This window comes from Tachyglossus aculeatus, chromosome 22 (assembly GCF_015852505.1).
Source record: "Tachyglossus aculeatus isolate mTacAcu1 chromosome 22, mTacAcu1.pri, whole genome shotgun sequence".
Lineage (NCBI taxonomy): Eukaryota > Metazoa > Chordata > Mammalia > Monotremata > Tachyglossidae > Tachyglossus > Tachyglossus aculeatus.
In genome coordinates, this window is record NC_052087.1 from 40,850,490 (window position 1) to 40,871,228 (window position 20,739).

The 20,739-nt window shown below is 43.2% G+C and overlaps 1 protein-coding gene across 4 annotated transcripts in view; it reads left to right on the top strand.

Annotated features, from left to right (window-relative positions):
• The window catches only part of SBF2 (SET binding factor 2), a 586,574-nt gene that overhangs the window by 513,133 nt on the left and 52,702 nt on the right, over window positions 1–20,739 (top strand). For all 4 annotated transcript variants that reach the window (XM_038765198.1, XM_038765199.1, XM_038765200.1 and 1 more), the window contains exons 25-27: window positions 1,797–1,942; window positions 9,662–9,860; window positions 18,441–18,637. In XM_038765198.1, the coding sequence (XP_038621126.1) occupies window positions 1,797–1,942; window positions 9,662–9,860; window positions 18,441–18,637 (542 nt within the window). The remainder of the gene's footprint in view (window positions 1–1,796; window positions 1,943–9,661; window positions 9,861–18,440; window positions 18,638–20,739) is intronic.

Genomic DNA, 20,739 nt, shown 5'->3' on the forward strand with positions numbered 1-20,739 from the left:
CAGGATTTCTCTCTTATTCTAAGCTCGTTGTGGGCAGGGACTGTGTCTGTTGGTTTTTGTATTGTACTTTCCCAATCGTTTAGTACAGTGCTCTGCCCACAGTAAATGCTCAATCAGTATGATTGAATGAAAATTCCACTCTAAAGAATATTCCCTGAAGCCTTGAAATGAGCCAAAATGGACTTTACCTCCCTTTGAATCTGTGTGAAGAACCGTCCTAGGTGCTTGAAAGCCTGCGGGTACTCAGTTAGTATTCACTAACCACTTCCAGACGCCATGATTCTGTACTGTACCAGTGAGTAATTGTACTTTCTGTCTGTGACAGCAGTCATCCATAATATTTCTCTTTTAGCAAGTCGATAGAAGGGACTAAGGAGGAAAACAGAAAATGAGCCAGGATGTTTGCTAGATGCCCAGATTGGGGTTTGGCAACTGAGCAGATTTGACCATTGGACGTTGTACATGTTAGACTCCAGACAGGTTCTAGCCTAAGCGGTGGTCTTACCAAAGGATGCCCCGTACCATCCCAGCCCACCCCTGATTGTGACTGAGTGAAGGCAAGCTTATGAGTTCTCAGAACAACAGAACTAATAATAACAATAGTAGTTGTGGTATTTATTAAGCGCTTGCTGTTTGCCAAGCACTGTTCTAAGCGCTGGGATAGATACAAGATTTTCGGGTTGGACACAGTACCTGTCCCTCATGGGCCTCTCAGTCTCAGTCCCCATTTTACAGATGAGGGAACTGAGGCACAGAGAAGTGAAGTGACTTGCCCAGGGTCACACGGCAGACATGTGGTGGAGCTGGGATAAGAAACCACATCCTCTGATTTCCAGGCCCTTGCTCCTTCCACTAGACCACCCAGGCTTCGCATGTGGATTTATTTTATTTTGTTAGTATGTTTGGTTTTGTTCTGTCTCCCCCTTTTAGACTGTGAGCCCACTGTTGGGTAGGGACTGTCTCTATATGTTGCCAACTTGTACTTCCCAAGTGCTTAGTACAGTGCTCTGCACACAGTAAGTGCTCAATAAATACGATTGATTGATTGATTGACAGGAGTCTTGGTAAAGGCAAGATGCCCAGCACTGGCTCAGCCATTCAGGTATCAGGAGATTGCCAGGGCTTGTCTCCACCCACACTAGAATATACAATATGGAAAATTGCCATTCATTTGTCATGACATTGTTCACTCGGGGCCCTTCAACCCACCTGAAAGAAGACTCCTTTTAGGACCCTGGGAGACCAGTATCCATTTTTTCTCAGCTAAATGAAAGGAAAAAATGGGTATCCAGCTGCCTAGGAATACACATAAGTGCTTGCGTGTGCAGTTCTCAAAGCAAAGTAGGTTGGCATATACTGGTATGCCATGCCAGCCCTTCTAATTGCCTCCTACAAGTAGTCCCCCTGCTTGGGGAACAGGGCTATAATGGAACTGAGAGGATACTTGGATTCCATTTCTGACCTTGGGATGTAGGACCGTGATCAGAAAAGGGCCTCAGACTCTGGGGAAGAAGTGAGCTAAAAAATAACCCCCTCCTCCAACAGCTTATTAGGCGGCAGGGAAGGGAAGGAGCCCCAAAGTTGGAAAATGGGGCCTAGCGATGAAGGTGGCTTTAAAAAACAAGGCCAGTACTGGAACTTCTAGATTCCCTTTTCCATCATGGCACTTTCAGTGCTGAGCCCAAAGTAAGCACTCAGTAAATGGTTTGACTGAAGAAGGGTAGGGTGTGAATCATTCTGAAATGTAAACTACATTTTTATTAGCTTTTTTTCTTTTTTGGATCGATTATCTTTAGTACCTTCTCCAAAACAATTGTGAAAGGGGCCAAAAGAGCAGGAAAAATGACTATTGGCCGCCAGTATTTGTTAAAGAAAAAGACGGGAACGATTGTGGAAGAGAGAGGAAACCGGCCTGGATGGAATGAAGATGATGACATCTCGGGTAAGTGGAAACTATTTTCCAGCTAATCTCGCTGATATCAAAACAAAAGTCTCAAGGAATTTGGTTTTTTCTGCAGTCAAATCGTGGGTTACATAAACAGGGCCCATAGTTTATTGAATACCTTATTCTCTGACTTTTCGCATTGCCATCCCTGAATTTAGTAACCTTCATAGGTAGGTAGGCACTGCCTTAGAGCACACCTCTAGAGGGAACATTCCCGAATAGGCAGGGATTTATGCCATTGAATCTGTGTTTTAGTTGATTCATTCATTCAATTGTATTTATTGAGCGCTTACTCTGTGCAGAGCACTGTACTAAGCACTTGATACTTTGGGGAACTTCTTGGTAACACAGATGATCAGTGACAGAAAAAAAAATACCGAAAACTTAATCTCAGGCGATGCAGCTGAATTCAGTTCACCACTTCTTGTTCACTCACTCACTCTCGCTCAATCATATTTATTGAGCACTTACCTTGTGCAGAGCACTGTACTAAGCACTTGGGAAGTACCAATTGGCAACAACTAGAGCCAGTCCCTACCCAACAGCAGGCTCACAGTCTAGAAGTGGGAGACACATTCACTCATTCACTCAATTGTGTTTCTTGAGTGCTTACTGTGTGCAGAACACTGGATTAAGCGCTTAGGAAGTACATGTTGGCAACATATAGAGACGGTCCCTACGCAACATCGGGCTCACAGTCTAGAAGGGGGAGACAGACAACAAAACAAATAGTAACAAAATAAAATAAATAGAATAAATATGTACAAGTAAAATAGAGTAATAATATGTTCATTCATTCAATCATATTTATTAAGCGCTTACTGTGTGCAGAGCACTGTACTATGCGCGTGGGAAGTACAAGTCGGTAACATATAGAGACGGTCCCTACCCAACAACGGGCTCACAGTCTAGAAGCAGCGTGGCTCCAGGCTTTGGAGTCAGAGGTCATGGGTTCAAATCCCGACTCTGCCACTTATTAGCTGTGCGACCTTGGGCATGTCACTTAACTTCTCTGGGCCTCAGTTCCCTCATCTGTAAGATGGGGATGAAGACTGTGAGCCCCACGTGGGACAACCTGATCACCTTGAAAACTCCCCAGCGCTTACAACAGTGCTTTGCACATAGTAAGCGCTTAATAAATGCCATCATTATTATTATTATTATTATTAGAAGGGGCTCACAGTTTTTTGTTGTCTTATACTGTGGAGTCGTGTCTGACCCAGAGTGACGCTATAGACACATCTCTCCCGGTGGGGAGAATGCCCCATTTCCATCTGCAATCGTTCTGGTGGGGATCCATAGAGTCTTCTTGATAAAAATCCCGAAGTGGTTTACCGTTGCTTCCTTCCGTGCAGTAAACTTGAGTCTCTGCCTTCAACTCTCTCCCGTGTCGCTGCTGCCCAGCACAGTTTTGACTTGTAGCAGATTGCCTGCCACTCATTAGCCACTGCCCAGACTAGTGGGTAGGCCTCTGCCTGACTCTCCCTCCTGTAGTCAATCAATCAATCAATCGTATTTATTGAGCGCTTACTGTGTGCAGAGCACTGTACTAAGCACTTGGGAAGTACAAGTCGGCAACCTATAGAGACGGTCCCTACCTAACAACGGGCTCAGAGTCTAGAAGGGAGAGACAGACAACAAAACAAAACACGTGGACAGGTGCCAAGTCACCAGCTAGAAATAAAGCTAGATGCACATCATTAACAAAGTAACAAAGTAAACAGAATAGTAAATATGTACAAGTAAAATAAATAGAGTAATAAATCTGTACAAACGTATATTCAGGTGCTGTGGGGAGGGGAAGGAGGGAGGGCGGGGGGGATGGGGAGGAGAGGAAAAAGGGGGCTCAGTGTGGGAAGGCCTCCTGGAGGAGGTGAGCTCTCGGGCTTTGAAGGGAAGAAGAGAGCTAGCTTGGCGGTTGTGTGGAGGGATCGGGGGCTTTAATTAAGGAATTAATTAGTAGGCTTTTAAAGAAGGAGTATGCAAGAAAATAATACGGAACATTTTCTGATGGGACAGATACAACCCGAGCTGTTGACTCACTCCACATATGCAGAGCCACCGTGACCAATGTAGTTCAGCAGCATGGTGTAGTGTATAGAGCCCCGGCCTGGGATTTGGAAGGTCATGGGTTCTAATCCTGGCTCTGCCACTTGTCTGCTGTGTGGCCTTGGACAAGTCTCTTCACCTCTCTGTGCCTCAGTTACCTCATCTATAAAATGGGGGTTGAGACTGAGCCCCATATGGGACAGGGGCTGGGTTCAACCCTATTTCCCAGTATCGATCCCAGTGCTTAGTACAGTGCCTGGCACATAGTAAGCACTTAACAAATACAATAATAATAATAATAATAATAATAATAATTGTTATCATTATTATTAAGTGGCCCTGCTATTGTATCCTCTCAAGTTGACTTATCTGAGGCATTGTCTTTGGGATTTTAAGGAATGAAAAAAAATGAAATGAAAAAATGAATGAAAAATGAATGAATGAAAAAAGAATGAAAAATATAATTAATAATAATTATTATCATTATTATTAAGTGGCACTGCTGTTGTATCCTCTCAAGTTGACTCATCTGAGGCATTATCTTGAGGATTTTAAGGAATGAAAAAAAACTACCAGTAAAAGACTAAAAATATGTACTGTTCCAGAATTTACTCGAGGACAAAAAAAGTCAAAGTAAATCTGGCCTTTAATTATAATGTATTACAGAGCCTATAATAATATACCCTTTAAAAATATAGATTTCTATTTGGGTGTGTAAAATCCTGCACTTACTCTTTTTGCTCTCAGTACATTCTGTATTACCTTGAAGATGTTGGCCTGCCTTCTATCACTTTGGCATCTCACCCCTGAAAATAAATACGATGGCAAAATAGAATTTTAGAGTGAAAAGACTTAAAAGGATAAAATCATATGTTCCACATGAACAGAGCTTTTCAGAACTTGAGGTACAACTTGGGAATATCATTTTTTTTTATCATTCCTGAAACACTAGATATAAGTGTGGTCTAGTGGACTGGAAGTCGGGAGACCTTGGGTGCTAATTAATACCTGGCTCCACCACACGCCTGTAACTTGTACTTCCCAAGTGCTTAGTACAGTGCTCTGCACACAGTAAGCACTCAATAAATATGATTGAATGAATGAATAAATGAATGAATGATGATCTTGGGTTAGTCACTTAACCTCCTTAGTTTTCTTCTCTTTAATATGGATAAAAGACCTGTTTTCCCTCCCTCCTAGACCAAGAGCCCTGTGTGGGGAAGGGTCTGCGTCCAATTTGATTACCTTGTAGCAACCCCTGGGCTTAGCACAGTGCTTGGTACATATTATTATGGTATTTGTTAAGTTACTATGTGACAAGCACTGTTCTAAGCGCTGGGGTCGATACAAGATCATCAGTTTGGTCACAGTCCGTATCCTACATGGGACAGGAGGGAGGGAGTAGGATTTACTACTAGTGGAAAGAGCCCGGGCTTGGAAGTCAGAGGACATGGGTTCTAATCCCGGCTCCATCTCTTAAGAGCTGTGTGACTCTGGGCAAGTCACATAACTTCTCTGGGCCTCAGTTCCCTCATCTGTAAAATGGGGATTAAGACTGTGAGCCCCATGTGGGACAACCTGATTACCTTGTATATGCCCCAGGGCTTAGAACAGTGCTTGGCACATAGTAAGTGCTTAACAAATGCCATCATTATTATTATTACTATTATTTAATCTTCATTTTACAGTTGAGGAAACCGAGGCACAGATAAATTAAGTAAGTATTCCCCAAGGTCACAGAGCAAGCAGTTGGCAGAATTGGGATTAGAACCCAGGTCTTCTGACTCCCTGTGCTCTTTCCAATAGGCTATGCTGCTTCTCAGTATTAACAGTAAAAAGTGTATTAGCAGTTAACATTTATTAGCAGTTCGTTTCTGTAAATTCCTTACTTCTCCAAAATCTAATACTGCCTAGTTCCCTTAGTTGGGTGAGGTAAGTCTCCCATGTAAGCATTATACTCTGGAAGAAACATTTCCTGATTGAAATGTGCAATTTTTTTCAAGTAGCATTGAAAGATTACTTAATTAATGTCCACTTATCACTTAAAGAAACAAAATTAAGTTGCTTGTAGAAAATTTCAGCCTTGCAAGAACTTGCCAAAAAGAGGTTTGTCGGCAAAACCCAACAGTAGAGTTGGTTTTCACTGAAGTTTAAACCTCTAATGAAATTTTGGAAGTCTTGGATTTTTCATTTTCCCCACACAGGCAGCATAATGTATAGTAGTTCTCTGTTAGAGAGAACTGAGTTTTTTTTATCAGTAGTCAAGACAAAGTGAAGTAATAACAATAATAATAATAATTATAATAATAAAGATGGCATTTATTAAGCACTTACTATTTGTAATAATGGTACTTGTTAAGCACTTAACATGTACCAAGCACTGTTCTAAGCACTGGGGTAGATGCTAGGTAATCAGGTTGGACACAGTCCCTGTCCCACATGGGGCTCACACCCTTAATCCCCACTTTTAAGATCTTGATTATTTGGCCAGTATAAGAATTGCTTTTCAAGTATCCTAAAGCATTTTTATTACTGCAAAAAAGAAGCTCTTAATCTTGGGATTTCCTGCTATCCCTCCCCCATATCTGTGATGCAGAATGTCTTTCATTAATCTGACTGGGTGCCCCACTCTGGGTGGTGACAAATTTGATTGTTTTGGCTTTTGGGTTTTTTTTAATGGCATCTGTCATGGGCTTACTGTGTGCTAGGTACTATTGGAAGTACTGGAGTAGATGCAGGCTAATCTGATTGGACACAGTCCCCATCCCACAGGGAGCTCACAGTCTTAATCCCCATTTTACAGATGAGGTAGCTGATACTCAGAGAAGTGAAGTGACTTGCCCAGAGTAACACAGCAGACAAGTGTCGGAGCTGGGAACCCAGGTCGTTCCAACTCCCAGGCCCGTGTTGAATCCACTAGACCATGCTACTTCTCCATTGTGGGCAGGAGGGGACTACCATAATCACAACCCCAGGGAAGTGGAGAAAGAGGTCTTTCCCTTGCTCCACTGATAATAATAATAATAATAATAATGGCATTTATTAAGCACTTACTATGTGGAAAGCACTGTTCTAAGCGCTGGGGAGGTTACAAGGTGATCAGGTTGTCCCTCGTGGGGCTCACAATCTTCATCCCCATTTTACAGATGAGGCCCAGAGAAGTGAAGTGACTTGCCCAAAGTCACACAGCTGACAAGTGGCGGAGTCGGAATTTGAACCCATGATCTCTGACTCCAAAGCCCGGGCTCTTTCCACTGAGCCACGCTGCTTCACTTCTGCAACCACCACAACTATAATGGACATTTCTCGACCACTATGATGTGGCAGTGCTGTGCTGTACACCTCCAGGAGAAAACCTGGGCCAGTGGAGACTAATCCCTTAGAACAGTGCTTGGCACATACTAAACACTTAACAAATACCATCATTATTATAATTATTACTGTTATTATTATTGATCCGGCAGCACTCCCAACTACTTGGGCTGTAGGGATAATTTATTTTATCGGGGACATGTTGCCCCACCCCCTGCACCATATCATCCCATTCTTGTTGTTGTTGTCTTATGCTGTCGAGTCGTATCTGACCATAGCAACGCCATAGACACGTCTCTTCCAGAATGCCCCACTTCCATCTGCAATCGTTCTGGTAGTGGATCCATAGGGTTTTCTTGGTAAAAATCCAGAAGTGGTTTACCATTGCCTCCTTCCGTGCAGTCAACTTGAGTCTCCGCCCTCGACTCTCTCCTATGCCGCTGCTGCCCGGCACAGGGGAGTTTTGACTTGTAGCAAATTGCCTTCCGCCGGCTAGCCACTGGCCAAGCTGGGAATGGAATAGGTGTGCCTCTGCTTGACTCTCCCTCCCGTAGTCGAGACTGGTAGGGGACTGGAAACTCCCCAGGTGAGACCCTGAGAGGAGCATACTTTTCTGAGCAGCGTGGCTCAGTGGGAAAAGCCTGGGCTTTGGGGTCAGAGGTCATGGGTTCAAATCCCAGCTCCGCCAATTGTCAGCTGGGTGACTTTGGGCAAGTCACTTAACTTCCCTGTGCCTCAGTTACCTCATCTGTAAAATGGGGATTAAGACTGTGAGCCCCCCATGGGACAACCTGATCACCTTGTTACCTCCCCAGTGCTTAGAACAGTGCTTTGCACATAGTAAGCGCTTAATAAATGCCATTATTATTATTATTATTATTTCTTAGCCTCCATTTATTGTTCTGTCTCTCTCATTTCCAACCCACCAAACTCCCTTCTCTTTGTCCTCCCTTTCCCCTCTCTTTTCCTCTCCAGGTTTCCTTCCTCCAAGTCCCTGGTGTGTGTGTGTGTCTCTCTGTCTCTCTGTCTCTCTGTCTCTCTCTGTCTCTCTCTCTCTCTCTCTCTCTCTCTCCCCTTTCCTACCTTTTCATTGCCACCTCCTGAAGGCCCCATTCTCTGTCCTCACCCACCTTGAGTGGGCAAAAATCTGGTCACCTTATCCTTATAATGTCGATTTGAAGGCAGTGGTCATACAGAAACATAGAGAGCAGGAGAAGCAGCAGCATGGCTCAGTGGAAAGAGTACGGGCTTTGGAGTCAGAGGTCATGGGTTCGAATGCCGGCTCCGCCACATGTCTGCCGTGTGACGTTTGGCAAGTCACTTAACTTCTCGGAGCCTGTTACTTCATCTGTAAAATGGGAAGGATGACTGTGAGCACCACACGGGACAACCTGATCACCTTGTATCCCCCCCCCAGCGCTTAGAACAGTGCTTTGCAGATAGTAAGCGCTTAACAAATGCCATCATTATTATTATTATTATTAGGAGGAGAAATATTGTCGTTCATTCATGAGGAATGCACAAAATTATTATTAAACCTGAGAAGCAGCATGATGTAATGGATAAGGCTTGGGCCTGGCAGTCAGAAGGTCAGGGGTTCTAATCCTGGTTCTACTGCTTCTCTGCTGTGTGACCTTGGGCAAGTCACTTCACTTCTCTGTGCCTCCGTTTCCTCATCTGCAGAGTGGAGGTTGAGACTGGGAACCCCACATGGGACAGGGATTGAGTCCAACTCAATCAATCAATCAATCAATCAATCATATTTATTGAGTGCTTACTGTGTGCAGAGCACTGTACTAAGTGCTTGGGAAGTCCAAGTTGGCAACATATAGAGACAGTTGGCAACATACAGAGACGGTCCCTACCCAACAGTGGGCTCAGAGTCTAGAAGGGGGAGACAGAGAGCAAAACCAAACATATTAACAAAATAAAATAAATAGAATAGATATGTACAAGTAAAATAAATAAATAAATAGAGTAATAAATATGTTCAAACATATATACATATATACAGGTGCTGTGGGGAAGGGAAGGAGGTAAGGTGGAGGGGATGGAGAGGGGGAGCAGGGGGAGAGGAAGGAGGGGACTCAGTCTGGGAAGGCCTCCTGGAGGAGGTGAGCTCTCAGTAGGGCCTTGAAGGGAGGTAGGGCCTTGAAGGGAAATTATTACAAGCAAACTCGATTTGCTTGAATCCACCACAATGGTTAGTTCAGTGCCTGTCACATAGTAAATGCTTTACAAAAACCATTATTATTATTATTACCCATAGGTCCATGTACAGTTCTCTTTAGTAAAAAGTGATCAAACTCATCTTTCAATAGTCTTACCTTTTGAAACATATTTTTTGCTTGAAAGTTTCAGATGACAGTGAACTCCCTACAAGTACTACTTTGAAGGCTTCAGAGAAGTCAACAATGGAACAGCTAGTGGAGAGAGCCTGTTTCCGAGACTATCAACGTTTAGGTCTGGGGACCATTAGCGGGAGTTCTTCCCGCTCAAAATCGGAATACTTCCGGATCACTGCCTCAAACCGAATGTATTCTCTCTGTCAGAGGTGAGTCTGTCAATTAGTTAACTCCTAACTTCAGCTTCGATCTGCACCCTTTAATTCACCCCAGTCTCAGCCCTACAGCACTTAGGTGCATATCTGTAATGTATTAATTTCTATTAATTGCTTCCCAAGCGCTTAGTACAGTGCTCTGCACACAGTAAGCGCTCAATAAATACGATTGATTGATATTAATGTCTGTCTCCCCCCCTCTAGAGTAAGCCCTATGTGGGCAAGGAACGTGTCTATCAATTCTTTTATAGTGTACTTAAGCCAAGTGCTTAGTACAGTGCAGTGCACATAGTAAGTACTCTGTAAATCAGATTGGTAAATGTGTCATTCGTACAAGGAGCACCCAGATCATTATTAGTCATATTTAGTGAGTGCATATTTGCCCTGTGCAGAGCACTGTACCAAGCGCTTGGGAAAGTACAATGCAATAGACACATTCCCTGCCCATAATAAGCTTATAACCCAGAGAGGGAAGCAGTCATTAATATAAATAAATTAATTAACAGATACATACATATGTACTGGGGGCTGAAGGAGAGGTGAAATAAGGGAGAAAAGCCAAGTGCTGGGGTGATGCAGAAGGGAGTAGGACAAGAGGAAAAGAAGAAATTATTCTGGTAATCTGAAGTAAGGTGGGCCTCAGAGGTGTTCCAGGGTTCAGATGGCCTATTGGATTTCCGATTCTTTCTTAGCTGCCTGTCAGAGAAGCAGCGTGACTTAGTGGAAAGAGCACGGGCTTGGGACTCAGAGGTCATTCATTCATTCATTCATTCATTCATTCAATCGTATTTATTGAATGCTTACTGTGTGCAGAACACTGTACTAAGCACTTGGGCAGAACAGGTCGGCAACATATGGAGACGGTCCCTGCCCAACAACGGGTTCACAGTCTAGAAGGGGGAGACAGACAACAAAACAAAACATGTAGACAAGAGGTTGTGGGTTCTAATCCCGGCTCTACCACATATCAGTTGTGTGACTGTGGGCAAGTCACTTAACTTCTCTGGGCCTCAGTTCCCTCATCTGTAAAATGGGGATTAAGACTGTGAGCCCCACATGGGACAACCTAATTACCTTGTATCTACCCCAATGCTTAGGACAGTGCTTGGCACCTAGTAAGCACTAAACAAATACCATTATCATCATCATCATTCACATCTGATCAGGATCTGCCCAGTTTATTAAACCAAAGGTTGCACTTTCTTCATTTCATTCAGTGTCCATGATGTTCATCACTTTGGAATTTTTCAGGGGTCTTGAAGACTCTCTCTGCTTTGTCTTGATATCCGATAGTACTCGGTGACTTTTCAGTGTTTATAGGTCCCAGTGCTACTGTCTTAAAACAGACATTTCAGCAAACACTTCCAAAGATGGTTGCAGAGGACAGATATCCTTCTTGGTGGAATGTGGGGAGGAGAGGGTTTGGGATGAATAATTGTTCAGAGTGGAAGGTATTGCATCCCAGGAAGGGACTTGGTTTTAGCTTTTCAGGGAACAGAGATCACCCAAAGTCTTTCGTCCCCCACATTGAGCTTTGAGGAGGGATGGTTTGATTGAGGTCTTCCAAATCTGCAATTGTGAGCCTCGTCCACCACCCCCCTTCCAAAAAAAAAAAAAATTTCAAAATTTGTCACGTGTGTGGTGGTTAATTCAGCTCTAACCTCAGAATGTAAATGGAGATTAATAGAGACTTCATAGAGGTCTTCAGGTATGTATGGGCATGATAGCTCGAGGAGCATTGGGAAAGAAATCTACAAGTCCAATTTTGTGGTGCAAGATTTGTTCTGAGCCCACAGAAATGCTGTTCGGCATAAATCATGTCCCAATTGCATTTATATCCCCTAAGACCACTGTGACCTTACAGCTGCTCTCATTCGATTCAAATCCACGGTTGCTAGAAATCTCGTTAAAAAGTCAACCGACTCCATTTATTGAGTGCCCACTGGGATCTAGTCCCAAAAGATTAGCAGACACGTTACCTCTCTCCCTCTTCAATTAAACAAATTCCAGTGGTAGTCAGTGACCCAGTGTAATACATGAAAGACACTGGATTTTTAAATTAACGTTCAAGAAAGCTTTAGGAATTGGAAAAGATACACGGTACTTGGCTGTTTATTTCAATCTGTATAACTGTACAGATTGGAGAAGCAGTGTCGCTTAGTGGAAAGAGCACGGGCTTGGGAGTTAGAGGTCGTGGGAGTCAGAGGTCGTGAGTTCTGGTAGCCGACACCCCCCCCGCTCCTCATTTTCCTCCTCCTGGAGGAAGACCCTGCCTGTTTCCCACCTCCCCAATATCTCATCCTCCTGTCCTTTTCCTCCACTCCCTGCCCCTTCTCTCTCCTCCCACCCCAACTTCTCAGCACCCCTGCTGCCTCTGCCTGAGGAGGCTCCATGTTTTCCCCTCAGCGAGTGGCGGCGGCTGCCTCAGGTGGAGCAGGTGAGGCGCCGGGTAAATCCCCCTCCCCGCCCTTTCTTCCTTCCTCAGGACTAGCCCCGTGCCACCCTTTGAGGAGATCACTCCCTTTAAGTCCCGTTTTTGGTTTTCTTGGCCCGTCTGGGGCGTTTATTGAGGAGTTGACGGCGGCCTCCACCATCATTTCCCGGCATCCTCCACTGGCCCACGTGCAATGGAGGGTCACCGCCATCTGCCTCGTTGCCATCATGGAGTTTGAGGCCAGGAGCCCCAGGGGGAGAGTTGCACGTCCAAATTCAATCAATACTACTTATTGACTGATTGAGACGTGCCTACTCTCCCATAACAGACTCACAACTTCATCAACAGCCAGTCAGAACTGCCTAAAAATGGGTAGGGGCCTCCATGATGAGGGCTTGCCCAAAGCAAGCCCTCTTCAATGGCAGGAAATTCTTCTTTCAGACGATTCTGTGCCCTCTGCAACGAGAAGGTTGGCCGATCCTAAATTTCCCACAACTAGAGTAGGCCTTCTTGGCAGAAACCCCCCTCCCTATATTCCCCCTTCCCTCCCTTGGCCAGAAAAGTAGATTTGATGGGCAGGTGGGGCCTGGCAGAATGTGGTTCCAGGTTGGTTTTTCAGTACAGATGCTGTGGGTTTTCTGTGTGCCTATATGCCCACTTTCTGTTAGGTTTGGAAATTCGGCATATCGGTCCATATTTTCAAGAAAAGAGTGTAGAGAGGTCAAATTGTACATAGTGTTCCATGTTCCCACCCATGGTCATGGGCTCAAATTCTGACTCTGCCACTTGTCAGCTGTGTGACTTTGGGCAAATCACTTCACTTCTCTGTGCCTCAGTTACCTCATCTGAAAAATGGGGATGAAAACTATGAGCCCCACGTGGGACAATCTGATCACCTTGTATCCTCCCCAGCGCTTAGAACAGTGCTTTGCACACAGTAAGCACTTAACAATTTCCATCATTATTATTCTAATCCCGGCTCCACCACTTATCAGCTGTGTTACTTTGGGCAAGTCACTTAACTTCTCTTTGCTTCAGTTCCCTCATCTATAAAATGGGGATTAAGACCGTGAGCCCCACATGGGACAGTCTGATTACCTTGTATCTACCCCAGTGCTTAGAGCAGTGCTTGGCACATAATAAGTGCTTAACAAATACCATAATTATTATTATTATTGTTATTATATATGAGTATCTATGATAAATACTGGCACCTGAGTATTCACAGTTCTGTAGCATGAGGATTTGTTCTTGCAAAACCCCTCATAATGATTAATAATGTTGGTATCTATTAAGTGCTCAGCATTCTGCTCGGCACTTGGGAAGTGCTGACTTTGATCTGCTTGTGTTGTTTCTGTCCCAATGCTTCGTACAATACTTAGAATATAGCACTTTACAAAGCACTGGGTAGCTACAGGATAATTGGGTTGGACACAGACCCTGTCCCACATGAGACTTAAGGTCCTAATTCCCATTTTGCAGATGAGGTAACTGAGGCACAGAGAAATGAAGTGACTCGCCCGAGCTCATAGTGCAGAGAAGTGGTGGAGCCGGGATTAGAACCCAGGTCCTTCCAGTTCCCAGGCCTGTGTTTTATCCCCTAATCTTGGCTCGAATCTAATCCTGGCCCTGCCTCTTGTCTGCTCTGTGACCTTGGGCAAGTCATTAAACTTTTCTGTGTCTCAGTTTCTTCATATATAAAATAAGGATTACCTGTATATATGTATATATGTTTGTACATATTTATTACTCTATTTTACTTGTACATATCTATTCTATTTATTTTATTTTGTTAGTATGTTTTGGTTTTGTTCTCTGTCTCCCTCTTTTTAGACTGTGAGCCCACTGTTGGGTAGGGACTGTCTCTATATGTTGCCAACTTGTACTTCCCAAGCGCTTAGTACAGTGCTCTGCGCACAGTAAGCGCTCAATAAATGCGATTGATTGATTGATTGATTAGATACCTCTTTCTCTCCCTGCCATCCCCCATATTAGACTGTGAGTCCCATGTAGGACAGGAACTGTGCCTGATCTGAATGCTTTGTGTCTACTCTCAGCACTGTGCTTGGCACCAAAATAATAATGATAATAATGGCATTTATTAAGCACTTACTATGTGCAAAGCACTGTTCTAAGCACTGGGGAGGTTACAAGGTGATCAGGTTGTCCCACGGGGGGCTCACAGTCAATCCCCATTTTACAGATGAGGTAACTGAGGCCCAGAGAAGTTAAGTGACTTGCCCAAAGCCACACAGCTGACAATTGATGGAGCCGGGATTTTAACCCCTGATCACTGACTCCAAAGCCTGTGCTCTTTCCACTGAGCCACGCTGCTTCTCTAATAAAATAAGTATTAAACAAATACTACAGGTATTATTATTATTAATGATAGTAATAAATACAATAATTTGCACCTATCATCCGCACTCATCTATACAAATGTGAATGAGTGAATCAAATAATCCCAATATTGTAATACATCTTCATTATCTAGCCTTTGCCCTTACCCATCCTTACCTCTATTTTCAACTCAGCAAACACTTGAAATCCTATTTTGTACCATTACCATTTTGTAGTAATGAAAGAGCTAGTGCTGACACCATCTGACGCTCTTTTTGTTATGTATTCCAAAAATATGGGAAAATATCTCCTACCAACAAAAAACTCCTACCTGTTAAGTGAGTCTAATTCAGCAGTTCAAACTGTTGAATTGCAGTGACCTTTTCACATGTGTTTTTAGTAATGGTGTCTAGTTATTTATTACTCCAGTGTAGCACGTGAAAATAAAAAATATCTCAACTACGCATATTTTCCTATATCCGACTCGTGTCCAGTCGTATTCAGTGGGATTACATGAGGATGTTGTGTATTTTTAAGTGTGCTCTAAAAATAGATGCTTCAAGATTTGTTAAGAGAAAATATTTCAAACTCTTTGGAACCTGCCCATCTTCTTACACTTGCTGAAATACAAAACAACAAGTCTTGTCTGCTTCCTGTTCTAAAAGCCATCATAGCCTGCAATTTTCCAAGCTATCTGTTTTTAAAACAATAAACATTTATTTGTAGTGTTAATGAAATGTTTAAATACATTTTGACATTGGAACATATTGTTCTAATACAAGTCAGACCCAGAAATGATTTTGTTTTGCTTTTACCTTGGCACCTTCTCAGGCAGTCAAATATTTTTGTACTCTCTTCTCTGTTTCCTTTTCATTGCCCAACAAGCTGTTTGACGTGTCATTCACATAAACTTGACACCAGACTGTTAATCCCCAGCAGTGCAGGATAAGAAAAAAGGAAGATCTTTTTCTGAGACTTTCTATAGTCCCCACGCTGCACCATAAAGCCAAAGATTTGGAGTCTTTTGGTGTGGCTCTTTTGATATTTCTTTTAATGATGGTGGACATGGTATTTATGGAACACCGAATAGGTGCAGTGCTCTGTACTAAGTATTTGGAAAAGAAGAAAAAGCACAAGACGTTCTTAGCCGCAAGGAGTTTTCTCTCTAGAAGGGAGACGGCTATTCAGGTATTTTAAAATGAGGGAATCAGAGTAAAAGCATTGACCATTTAATGGATTATACATAGATAACTAAGTGTTGAAGGTGGTTACAAATACATATGTAAGTGCTAGAGGTGGCTGACGGATGGTTGTGCCTCAGGATTTGGGAAGTTCAGTCGGAATGGGTTCTCTAAGCTCGTCGAGGGTAGGGAACATGTCTACTAACTCTGCCATGTTTCCCAATCCTAAGGGGAGGTCTCCATCCCACAAAGGAGAGTCACCCTGGCATCCGGGTCAGATGGGCAAATGGCATTCTAGCTTCCAGAGGCCATTTAGGAAGTGCCAATTGGATCGTATCAGGCCATGAGGCACTTAACATAGAATATCATCAATCATCAATCGTATTTATTGAGCGCTTACTGTGTGCAGAGCACTGTACTAAGGGCTTGGGAAGTACAAATTGGCAACATATAGAGACAGTCCCTACCCAACAGTGGGCTCACAGTCTAAAAGGGGGAGACAGAGAACAAAACCAAACATACTAACAAAATAAAATAAATAGAATAGATATGTACAAGTAAAATAGAGTAATAAATATGTACAAATATATATATGTATATATGTACATATACATGTATAAGTATGTATATGTATAAATATGTACAAACATATATACATATATACATAGAATATGTTAACTATTCAATGCACTGATAATAACCTTCCTTGCCATATAATTCCAAAGTATTCAGGGCACTGAAACTAACAGTCAAGTAAGCATTGGGAACTTTGTATATTGAAATAGATTTATTTTACAATCCACTATTGTCCAAAGCTGCAGGCTTTCAGTAGTGAAAACATGTAATAGAGAAGCAGTGTGGTCTAGTGGATAGAGCACGGGCCTGGGCGTCAGAAGGTCATGGGTTCTAATCCAGACTCCGCCACCCGTCTGCTGTGTGACCTTGGGTAAGTCACTTCACTTCTCCGTGCCTCATCTATAAAATGGGGATTGAGACTGCGAGCCTCGTGTGGGTCAGGGCCTGTGGCCAACCTGATTTGCTTGCATACACCCCAGCGCTTAGTACAGTGTCTGGGCACATAATAAGCACTTAACAAATACCACAATTATTATTATTACTCTTCCAAGCACTTAGTTCTGTGCTCTGCACACAGTAAAGCACTCGATAAATAGGATTGATTGATTGATTAGAGGAGGGCTCTGAACATGGGCGGAGCTGTAGTCTATCTAATTAGGAGGGGAGGGAGTTCCAGGTGAGAAAGTCAGGCACAGCTAGAAGGCAAATTTACAAGTAATGAAGAGAGTGAGTTGAAGCAGGTGATGAAAGGGGCTCCTATTTAAGATGGTGAGTTAGGGAAGAGCCCTGAAGCCGATCTTGAGGAATTTTTTCCCGAAGCAGAGGGAGATGGGAAACCATTGGAGGATTTGGCAGAGAGGTGAGGAATGAGATGAGCGGCATGGCAGCAAGATGATCCTTGCAGCTGTGTGTACTAAACATTTGGAGTAGAGATGCCGGAGGCAGGAGACCAGTGAGGAAAAAGCTGATCAAATAATCTAGCAGCCGTATGACCCATCCGCTCATTCCTCTCCACCCAATGTCCAGATGCAGGATGTGTAGGAAGCAGCAGAATGGAGGAGTAGCTTGAATGTGCCTGTTGAAAGACACCGTGGTGTCAAGGAAAGTTGACACAGGGGACCAAGAGGATGATGGTGTCATCAGTAGAGATAGGAAAGTTGGGAAGAGGTGTGAGTTTAGAAGAAAACAGGAGTGGCTCAGTGGAAAGAGCGGGGGCTTGGGAGTCAGAGGTCATGGGTTCGAATCCCAGCTCCACCACTTAGCTGTGTGACCTTGGGCAAGCCACTTAACTTCTCTGTGCCTCAGGTACCTCATCTGTAAAATGGGGATTAAGACTGTGAGCCCCAAGTCAGACAACCTGATCAGCTTGTATCCCCCCCAGCACTTAGAACAGTGCTTTGCAGATAGTAAGAGCTTAACAAATACCACCATTATTAGTATTATTATAGTTCAGTTTGGGACATGTTAACTTGGAGATGCCGGCAGAACATCCAAGTAGAGGAGTCCGGGAGGCCAAAGGAAACGCAGAATTTTAGGTAAGATGAGAGGTAGTTGGCTGAAGAGGTGGATAGGTACAATGTCCGCTCAGAGGTGGTAGCTGAAATCACGTGAGTGGATGAGCTCCCTAAGAAAGCAAGTACAGAAGGAGAAAAGTAAGGACCCAGAACAACTACAGATAAGGGATGCAAGGCAGAAAAGGAGTTCGTGAACTAAACTGAGAAGTAGGAGGAGTTCCAGACAAATACCTCATCAGCAAAAAGAGATTGGATAATATTTCTAGGGGAGGGAGTGGGCCACAGAATCAAAGATGGCTGAGAAGTCAAGAAGGACCAGGGCAGAGTTGAGTCCAACGGGTCAGTAATATTTATGATTAGTCTTAATAGGTTGTCCTTCTTAAGTCACTCTGATATACATTATTGAAAGGGTACTGAATTTTGGTATGCATCCAGTGTCTGAAATAAAAGGTCGCCTCCAAAAAAAAAATCAGTCTTTTGAAAGCAAAAAGATGTCAATTATGTTTCTCTGCCTGTTATGTTTTTGAAGCTATCCTGGGCTTTTGGTTGTTCCTCAAGCTGTGCAAGACAGCAGCTTACAAAGAGTCGCTCGTTGCTATCGACATAATCGCCTACCAGTCGTCTGCTGGAAAAATTCCAAAGCCAGCACTCTGCTGCTTCGAGCTGGGGGATTCCATGGAAAGGGAGTTGTTGGTCTTTTCAAATCTCAAAACCAACACACAACAGGTAAGAATGGTAGTGTTCCTGCTAGAGTTGATTTCCTTTACCCAAAAATCTCTCCCTAAGGATCTGAGAATGAAAAGATAGTAACCAATTCAGCTTCCTTTAAATAATCCTTTTATTTGATCCAAATCCAGTAGAGACCTGTTTTCACTTACAGTTCATTCATTCGTCAATATCTGAGGGTCTACCACTGGTAGTCACAAAATGCGAGCATAAAAATGAAGTGAAATAAACCATAGGTGTGAAGGATAATGCAAATGTTAGCTCCTTGAGGGCAGGGATCATATTGTAGTAGAGAAGCGGCATGGCATAGTGGATAGAGCCCAGGCCTCGTAATCAGAAGGTTACGGCTTCTAAACCCGACTGCCACTTGCCTGCTCTGTGACCTTAGGCAAGTCACTTCACTTCTCTGGGCCTCAGTTACCCATCTGTAAAATGGGGATTGAGACTGTGAGCCCCACATGGGACAGGGACTGTGTCCAACCCGATTTGCTGTCTCCACCCCAGCGCTTAGTACAGTGCCTGGCAGATAGTAAGTGCTTAACAAATACCATAATTATTATTATTATTGTCATGCCCTTAATTCGGTGTTTTGTCCCAAGTAAGCACTAAATAAATACCATTAATTGATTAACCTTAGCACTGACCAGGACAAGTGCAAAAATTGCCTCGTTGTACTCCATTTTGGCTTTGACAACTTCATTACTCTAAAAAAGTGTTTTATTTTAATGAAGATGCCCTGTATTCACTTCTGTTTGGATGAATCAGAAAGAGTCACAATCCCAGCTCCCAAAGAATGAATTTTCTAAAACAGACAAAATAGAAGTAGACACATAAAGACCTTTCTTTTTGAGAACTATCACAAGTTGCAGAAAGCAGCCATTCCATTCCATCCCCAAAGAATGGAACTGTGCTTAATATTTCAGGGAAACGGTAGTGAATTCAAATGCCACTTGAGAAATCTCGGAGCCTCTGAGAGACTCTTGGTGAGCTGGCTTAGTTGAAGAAGAGGTTCAGATAGCCAGGATCTGCAGTCCTGTGTTGTTCATGACAATGACCGTTTGCCAAAGGAGAGCTTTCTCTACAGCACAGTGCTTATATTTATTATAATAATAATGGTATTTGTTAAGCGCTTACTATGTGCCAAGCACTGTTCTAAACGCTGGGGTACATGTAAAGTAATCAAGTTGTCCCACGTGGGGCTCACAGTCTTAATCCCCATTTTACAGATGAGGCAACTGAGGCACAGAGAAGTTAAGTGATTTGCCCAAAGTCATACAGCTGATAAGTGGCAGAACTGGGATTAGAACCCATGACCTCTCACTCCCAAGCCCATGCTTTTTCCACTAAGCCATGCTGCTTATGTTGCTGCGACACAGAAATTCCAAACACATGTTACTGAAACGTCTTAAATCTGATCAAAATTAGTAAGGGGAGTTGGGGGCGACCTCTTCTCTGTAAGAGAGTCATCAGGTGAAGGAATTAGCCATAATAAAATTATATAATTCCACTTATGAAACTCCCTGCCTTGCAAGCACATAATTGTAATAATAATAATAATAATGGTATTTGGTAAGCTTTCACTATGTGCCAGGCACTGTTCTAAGCACTGGGGAATTTCTGATTCACTTCTCAGAAAGCAATCCATTGAAACTTTTTGAACCCATCCAAATCTTGTCCGTTTTCTCCTGGGGAAGCAAATTTAAGGGAAGGACAAGTTAACCTCTGCGTAGGGTCCCGTAGCATTTCTGGAGAAGTAAAAGTTGGAACACTGTTGATGTTTTTCACAATTTGCTTCCAAGAATGCAGCCCTGTGGAATTCTCCCCAACAGCTCAGTATCTTTTAATAGTGCACAAATTGTGCCCACTGCCTTATATCCAGCTGTTTCTTCTTATCACTATTCATTTCCTTGTCTGTCTCCCCATCCTGACTGTAAACTCTTTGTGGGCAAGGATCATGCCAACCAACTCTGTTGTACTGAACGCTCTCCAGCACCTAGTTCAGGGCTGCGCACACATTAAGCATTCAATAAATACCATTGACCCATTAGTTGAAAAAAATCAGTGAGTTATACAAGGGCATAACTGAACTCAAGAATTAATCA